General features: G+C 40.3%; 1 protein-coding gene across 1 annotated transcript in view; it reads left to right on the top strand.

The window, feature by feature from the left end:
- creb3l2 (cAMP responsive element binding protein 3-like 2) overlaps nt 1–5,603 on the top strand; it is a 35,963-nt gene extending 30,360 nt beyond the window's left edge. Inside the window, exons 9-12 of the mRNA XM_080887807.1 lie at nt 588–687; nt 882–1,011; nt 2,026–2,260; nt 3,547–5,603. Coding sequence (XP_080743933.1) covers nt 588–687; nt 882–1,011; nt 2,026–2,260; nt 3,547–3,622 — 541 coding nt within the window. The 3' untranslated portion in view covers nt 3,623–5,603. The remainder of the gene's footprint in view (nt 1–587; nt 688–881; nt 1,012–2,025; nt 2,261–3,546) is intronic.
- Nucleotides 5,604–8,437: the final 2,834 nt, after the last annotated feature.

The following is an 8,437-nucleotide window of genomic DNA, read 5'->3' on the forward strand; positions in this document are numbered from 1 at the left end:
GTGTAGAGACAGAAACAGCTGGACAAAAAACATCAAGGTAGGAAATTTAAAAATAATCATAGAAAACCAACAGATTTAAAGGATCGAGGTTAACTGGGTTAGCCGTGTCAGGTATTATGTTGTGTGTTTTTAGCTCTATTGTTGGTTTCTGGTCACGAGTTCTAGCTTAGACACATTGTGTAGTTGTTTTTTTTGTTTTTTTTGTATAGCTAACCCTCTTAGCACTTTGTAAAGAGAGGCTTTAGAAACTGGGCTCATACTTTGGTGTCCCGTGGTGCGAACGCCGTTTCCAGCACTTTGACAAAACTGAGAAAATGTTCGAGGCAGTCTTCAGTGTTGACACACAGATCACAGACCCACAAACAACTCTAAGCCAGGAGTCGGTGTGTTTTGTGGTCACCGAGTTCAAAAATGAGTCGGAAGAAATGTAAAGTGAGGCAGGTGTTTTATTGTGCTAAGCTGTAATGGTTTGCACTGTCTTTACGCGATACATTAAATGCAGATTGTCTATATGGTGAAAAAAGCATGCACGATGCACTCAGGTGTGTGTGTGTGTAACCTCTGTGTGTGTGTGTGTTTCTCCACAGGTCTCTCCTGCAGCAGCTGCAGTCTCTCAAGGCAGCCGTGGCAGGAAAAGTTTCCAAGTCCTGCAGGATGGTTGGCACCCAGACATCATCATGCTTAATGGTACGTGTGTGTGTGTGTGTGTGTGTGTTAACAGAGATTGTGCTGATGAAACATTGATTAAAATATTGAATTAGAAACATCTGCTCCCATCGTTCATTAGCAGCGTAGCATTATGTGTGATTCATAATTTATTTGCCTCTCCCTCCCCTCTCTCCACCCTTCTTCTTCTTCTCTTTGTGTTTGTCTCTCTGTAGGTGGTTGTGTTGTGTTTCGCGCTGTTTTCGGGGAGTTTTTATCCCAGCAGCTTTACGCCACGCTCCACCATCACTGAAACGGGCCTCGCTTCCAAACAGCTGGATGTCAAAGAGTCCTACACAGCTACAGGTAGTCACACTCACCAACCCGCACTCTATACACATGTTTAATACACCTTACTCAGCGTAGTTACAGCGTGATTTAGCCTAATCACATGCCTAACGTAAATGCAAAAATATAGTATTGTTGGGACGGTTAAATATTAATGTAAATATGAGAGGAAAGTATGAATATATTGTACTTGACATAGTCGGGTTTTCTGCATGAAAACAAAATAAAACTGAACAAAACAGCAAAATATGAACACAAATAAATACCCCAGATGTTTTTCAAAGATGTTTGCTAAACAGCTTTTTGCTGGCAGGGCAGATAGATGACCTCAGATGAACTTTAGAAAGGTTGATGGCATTTTGTGTTCCTGACTTTTTCCTGCTTCCATCAAAAACATACAATTGTACATTTGTCCAACGGCTCTCAGAGGCAGAGTATCACCATGGTTACGCTGATACTTTGATTACACAGAAATGTTTGCATTTTCCGTATGAAGCCGTATATTCATGCGTGTGGAGCTGAGACGAGTGTGGACACACACCCACAGTTCGAGTCACCTTTCCTGGTCATTTCAGCTTAAGTGACCTGCCCTGCTGTTTCCATTGTAATGAATCATTAGTTCCCAGCTATTAAACTTTGGTGGTCCATTATAACATTGCTGCTAATCAGATGCCTCCTACAGCTACAGAGACTGATTAGTGGCGTTGACCTTTCACTGCATCCTCTCTGCTTCCTCCCACATGCACGCACTTTTTCTTTTGTAAGAGAAACCAGATATAATTTTCTTAACAATCAATTTCAGTTTCCTCTCCCATCCTGCCCACATGCACACACACTCACACACACAAACCCACAGGCTGCACAGTCTTTTCACCAGGCAGACAATAACATGTGGTGCTACACAGTTATAAAGTGTGTGTGGGCTGGTGTGTGAGTGAGTGTGGAACTAAAAATGATTTTCCTGACACCACACAGTCATACTTTCTCCTCACAAAAATTAGGCACTAATAAGCACTTATCCCCAACTTTTAGTTAAGTCGAGGAGTCTGTTATCGACTTTCGAAGACGAACAGCCGCACCTCCTCGGCCTGGGTGGTGAATATCCCGACCAATGGGAGGACACGCCAGCCGTCGTGATGGCAGCGTGGCGCCGCTCAGAGCAGCAGAAACTCGGGGTTGAGCCCACCAGGATGGAAACACACCCACCTTTCAGGAATAAAAGCAACGACACACAGACGTCAAAAAACCTGCTCCTTCACCTGCACAGGTAAACACACAGCACGATGAGGAGTACTCGGATGATGATGATGATGATGATGATGATGATGATGGTACTGGGAGTAAACAGAATACCTGAACTCGATCAAAAGAAAGAGTTCACCCACTTTAACTTTCTCGATAAGATTAAAACCTCACTTTTCTCACAGATTTACCATAGATACAATTTTAATTATGATGCTCGTGAAAACGCAGATAACCATGACCTGTAATAACTAACACTACCTCCTCTGAGCACACTGGGAGTCTTGTTTTAATCACAAATCTTACTCCTCTGCATTTAACCCATTCACCCAGTGAAGCAGTGGGCAGCCATAGCGCCCGAGGAGCAGTGTGTAGGGACGGTACCTTGCTCAGGGGTACCTCAGGGTAGCCGATCAGTGGAGTCGAAGCCCGACCTTCCGATCATGGGGCAACCACTCTACCTACTGAGCTATCCCTGCCCTAAGCACATTGAGTTTAGGTAGAATGAAAGTGCTATATAAGTTAAAATTAACATCAGCCTCTATATCCAGGCAGGTTAGCACAGCCAAACATCGATCCGCCCACCATTATTCAACAGTCTGACATAAAGCCAGGTCATTAGTCCTCAGCTGCTAACCCAGTTTTGGTTCATTAAATATATTTAGGTTGGGTTTTGGTTGTTGTAGTTTTGTTTACTAATCTTAGTTTAGTGGAGAAGTCTGAATCCAGCGGCGCGGTTGTGTTGTGTGGCCTTCGTCTCCGCGCTGTTTATAACCCAGTCAGACACCTCAGGTCATCAGGTGCAGATCTTTTCAGTGTTCGTAGAATCAGACCCAAGTGTGCTGAGGGGGCCTTCAGTGACTGTGGTCCTGTTCTTTGGAACAAGCTGCCTGCTGACCTGAGATCAATCATCTGTGCTGACATTCAAAAACAGACTCGGAGCCTTTCTGCTCACAAAGACCTACACTCAATACCTGTGTGTGTGTGTTTTCATGTATTATTGTGCTGCTTTCACTGCTTTAAGCCACTGAAAACCTACACAGGTTTTTGTGTTTGTATTTTCTGTTAAGCGCATTGAGTTTAGGTAGAATGAAATGTGCTATATAAGTTAAAATTGACATTTTTTGTTTGTTGTTGCGGGGGCTCCCATCCGCCTTAGTTATAGACCATCTTTGTATGTTTGGATGGTTAAGCGTTTGCTGAGGTGCAGCAGAGTTTTGGCGTCTTATATGTTGGCTTCCTTTGAGCCTGACACAGAGAAGACTTTATTGTAGTGAACTGAATCTCATCCAGTTGTTCTGTGTCTCTCAGGTCTCTGGAGCAGAGGACGAACGAGAGCAGAAGTAAAGTGATAGAGCTGGAGAGAACAGTCAACGAGACTTCCTGAGATTTAAATTCACACCAAAAAAAACCCCAATCCTTCCTCCTTTACTCCCCACGATGACCTTTGACCCCTCTCTAGAGCATGGTTCAGTGTCCTGGAGCAAACCTCATATAGAAGCTTCCACTGCTGATATTTTAAGGTCATTCTTTTTAATGCCATCTCTGCTTAATCAGATACACTGTAATGGTAGGAATAAAAAAAGAGTAGAGGGGCACTGGTTGCCTTAATTTCTGAACTAAAGTTGCACTGAATAGTTTTTCACAAGTCAACTTACCAGTTGTAGTTGTTTTAATTGATCCGGCTCGAGACACTGTGTTTAAAAATCACACTTAGAGAATTTCAAAGAGAGTGTGGCATTTATTCGAGGGGTAATTATATTAAAATATGACATGTGAGGCTTTTTACAGGACACTGATGAGAACCGTTTATATTTATAGACGCTTTTGTTGATGTTTTTTTTTTCAAAATTTATTGCTCTTTATTGCTATTAAATGTTTTTATTTCATTCCAGTAATGCGTACAGCCCATTTTTATACTTGTTTGTGTTCATACTGTGTTTTGTCTTTTTATTTTTATTGTACTCTTTTTATATATTCTTTTTTTTTTTCTTTTCAAGGGCCTAGCTTGGGGTTGCTGCACTCGTGTAACATTTTTAACTGGGTTAAAACAATATATTCAATCTACACTCACATTCTTTCTATTTCCTCAAGGAAATACTGACTGAAATGTTCAAACCCAACCTGAAGTGGGTTATTCTCGTTCATATTTGGCACGTGGGGACCCCGTTAGATGGTCTTCGGTTCTTTTTGTACGACAGTCACCGTGTGCCAGTCAGAAGCTGATATTTGAGACGTGGTTTCCTGCAAAATTATTTTATTTTTGTTCCTTTATAGGTCACGTTTGCCCATTTGACCTCAAAATGCAAAGAGCTAACTGAGATGATTGATACCACTGTCATACCTGCATGATTAATATTGAGCTTGAGCTAAGCTAACTGCTTCTTATTTACTGTTTAGACACTGCTGGCCTCATTCTGGCGCTGAGCATTGTCTAGTGAGGTTTTAGCATACTTCGAAAAGTTTAGCTCATCTGAAAGTGGCTATGAATGGTATCGATCTCATCAGACTCTTGGTGTAAAATCAGATTGGAATAGAAAAAAACAACAGCATGTGATTGGACATTTAAGTTGAAACCACGGATTCAGTTTCTGTATCATGTTTTTTTGTTTTTATCTTAAATCCTGCAACACTTTTGCCTTGCACACTTTAGCTGTCAGCTCCAGGAGTCTTTTACAGCTATTTTACAGCATTTGCCAAAAATATTTCTTTCGAGAAATGGGAAAAAAAAGTTTCTATTTTTGTAAATATGAGTTGTTAATAAATGAGAACGTCTAAATGTGTCTGGGATCTGTAGTTTGTGAACCAATCCATTATTCATTCTGACTCTATTTTGGGCTCTGTGCTGTTGATAAATTATGAACGTAAGACGTCTTAGCCGCAGGCTTTGTCCTGACTTTCTGTTTAGCTTAATTCCAGATCACAGTGACTTTAAAGTGTCTTAACTGTCCATCTCAAGTGTGTTACACATAGGTTTTAAATGTCTGAGCTTTGCTGCCGTCAGCTGTATGATACCAATCAGTAACAGAAGCTTTTTAAATTAAAGTTAACCCCAGAACCCGTGGTAATTTACAGCTCAGGATTAAAAACAACAGTTTTTGACCAAATCTACAGACTGTAAAGCCAAAATATGCATTTGAAGCTTTGTCAATATCAAGAAATGGATTTGTCAGCTTTCAATGACACTCTTTACACATTTCTCACTGCCAGAACAGAAAGATCATCAGAGACTCGAGATGAGCACGCTGCCCTTTTGTTACGCCAGAAAACTTTTTTCCAAATAAAATTGAATTTCCTCGCTGCTTCTGTGTAAAACCAGCCTTTCTGTCTTTATGCTTTCAAACAAATAAAGTATTTTCCTTAGTAAAAGCATAATATTCACGAGTTTGTGTGTTCATTTGTTCGTTCTTTTTCAGTCTCTCATGTCGACGGTGTCATTCCTTTAAGTCAAGGGTCATTGTGTTATACCTCTCTTGCAGAAAGTGTGCTGTGATAAGTGTTTGCATGGTATAAATATTCTGTACCACCTCAACCAGTTTGATCACAGCCGTATTACCGAATCTAGAACCAGACTAACATATTGGTTGACTGATGCTGATGCTAATTCTGGGCTATTGCCAGTAACTTACTCAGTATTTACTGTATGCTGTACAATATTTACTGATTTAATGAAGTTGACTTATAAAACACAAAGTAATGAATGGATGTGGTAATTAAGAAAAGGTATCATCACTTATTTAGCTCCATAGTGAGTTGCACAAAGATACAGTTTTAGTAAGTTTTTTCTGTCCACCACCAGGAATTTTCAATTAAATAATCAAGATTTGAATAAAGTGCAGACATTCCGTTTTAATTCAATCTGAACCAAATATTTTACATTCATTGTTTAGGAATGACAATTATTTTTATACACAGTCATATCAAACGCTGACAAATAATTGAACAGTTGACTGTCAAGCAGTTTAATGACCAGTTGAGGCCTGTCCCCCTGTTATTTCATGACAAATGAAAGATTTGTTCCATTTGAAGCTATTTCAAAGTGTTGCATTTGCATTTTATGGCTTTTGATTGTTATATTTTAAACATGAGGTCCAACAAGATGTCAGTGCACATGAAGGAGTAGCCAAACAATCAAGCAGCAATCTGGTTCATTCAAAACAACTGGGCATCTCAGCAACAGCAAAAGACAACAGAAGAAAAGTGCACGATGCAAGAAATATTTATGGTTAAGGAAACTAACTTTACAAATCAATATAACCAAGTCAGAAACACGCTCAAGGAGGTAGGTGTGAGCGTTTACAACAAGGTGCAAACCACTGGTTAGACTCAAGAACAAGAAGGTCAGACTTTAAAAGAAACCATCTACAAGAGCTGGAAAAAACCCAATAAAAGCATCCTTTGAACAGATGAAGCTAAGATGAACGTGTAGCAGAATGATGGGTGGAGAAAAGCTCGTGATCTGAAGCACATCATCTGTCAAACATGGCGGAGTGTATATGGATGCCAGCGAAGATAGGTTGTTAGAGTTTATTGATGATGCGATAGCTGATAGCAGCAACATCTTGAACTGTGGGGTGTACAGGGCTGTACTCGCTGCTCAAATTCAGTCAAACCCTGCAAACCGATTGGCTGCAGTTTCACAGTGCAAATGGACAATGACCTGAAGCAAACTGCAAAAACAACCCAAGAGTTTCACGGGGCAAAGAAATGAGATATTCTTCAACTGACAAATTAGTGACCTGACCTCAAACCAGCAGAGCAGCTTTTCAGTTAGTGAAGATAAAACTGAAGGCTGATCGACCCACAAACAAGCAGCAGCTTGTCTGCGGGTCAATTTAGCCTTGTCCTAAAACCTCTGTAGCCGACTACATGAAGAATTCTGGCTTATGTACCAATATGGATATTTCACTCTCTAAAAGTCTCTAAAAGTCTCAAAAAGTCGAAATCAGTTTGGCACAATCTGGAAAAAAACCCCACAAATATTTTTAAAAAGTATAAATCCAGATATTTAAATGTATAAAATCAAGGGCTTTACTCTATTAAGTAAAGGTTATTCGTTTAAAATGAACTTGATCAACACAGATCCATGAAGGTCTGTGGGAAAAGACATTCATTTAATGCTAAAGCTTAAAACAGCCTTTAATTTTTAAATTTTAATTTTTATGTTTGCTAATTCCTTTGAATTATTTTCTCACTCAGTAAAGATGCAGTGCTAATAAAACCCAAACTGTCACAGCTATGACTGCACAAATGAGCTTTTGTTGTTTGTTTCCATTAATCTTTTGCGGTCATTTGTTTGTATTTAAAAAAAAAAACAGCATAAACTGTAGGTTATGTAATATCAATATCTTTGCAAGCTCCTTTGACTACATTAAAGACATTAAAACTAAGCTGGTGACCATAATTTCTTGCTAATGTCAAAGCTTCAAAGTGTGTTTTGATTTACGTTAGACACAAACTCTATTAGGACACAAATGAGCCTCGTGGTTAACACGCTGGCCAATAGGGGAGATTTTATCTTCTCCATCATGACAAAGATCCTGAAATAGATTAGCGGCAGTGTCTCATAATGAGTAGTGCGAATTGCTCTGACAGTCCCAAGACAATACGCAGTCCCACAGCCTCATTCCATTCTAGTCTCACAGCAACGCAGCCACAATGAATCCCACTAAACACTCCACCAACGGTGAATCATGCTGCCATAAAACCAATATAAACATCAGAGCAGACTCAGAAATACGGTATCTGATGAAACGCTAGTGGCAGAGAGTTAGTGCAAACTACAAGGAGCTGCGGTCTGATTTCACACTTTGATTCAGTATTGCAGAAGTTTCCAGCCGCTCTACTCGTTAATTATGGATGAAAATCCTTTCATCGGGGCTCACAGAGAAAGCTGCTGCATTGTTTTTGCCTTCAAGTCCTGATGGGAGAACGCTCATCAAGTTTAAAAGTGAATTTCACTCCTGGAGTGTTGCGTGAAAGCCAAACCCTGCACAGAGGGGAAAACCCCCAAACAAGTGATCAACATTACAACCACTGACAATGATAGCAGCTCTCGGTAACACCGGTCATCTGTTGGGATACCTTAGGCCCTGACATTCATGCTGAGGTTAATTTTATACGTACCCACCCACCTTGGCATTGTTGCACACAAAGCACACCTATACATAGCAGCGGCATTCTCCCAGGAGGACAGTGCACT

The sequence above is a fragment of the Rhamphochromis sp. 'chilingali' genome, assembly GCF_963969265.1.
Source record: "Rhamphochromis sp. 'chilingali' genome assembly, chromosome: 7".
Taxonomy (NCBI): domain Eukaryota; kingdom Metazoa; phylum Chordata; class Actinopteri; order Cichliformes; family Cichlidae; genus Rhamphochromis; species Rhamphochromis sp. 'chilingali'.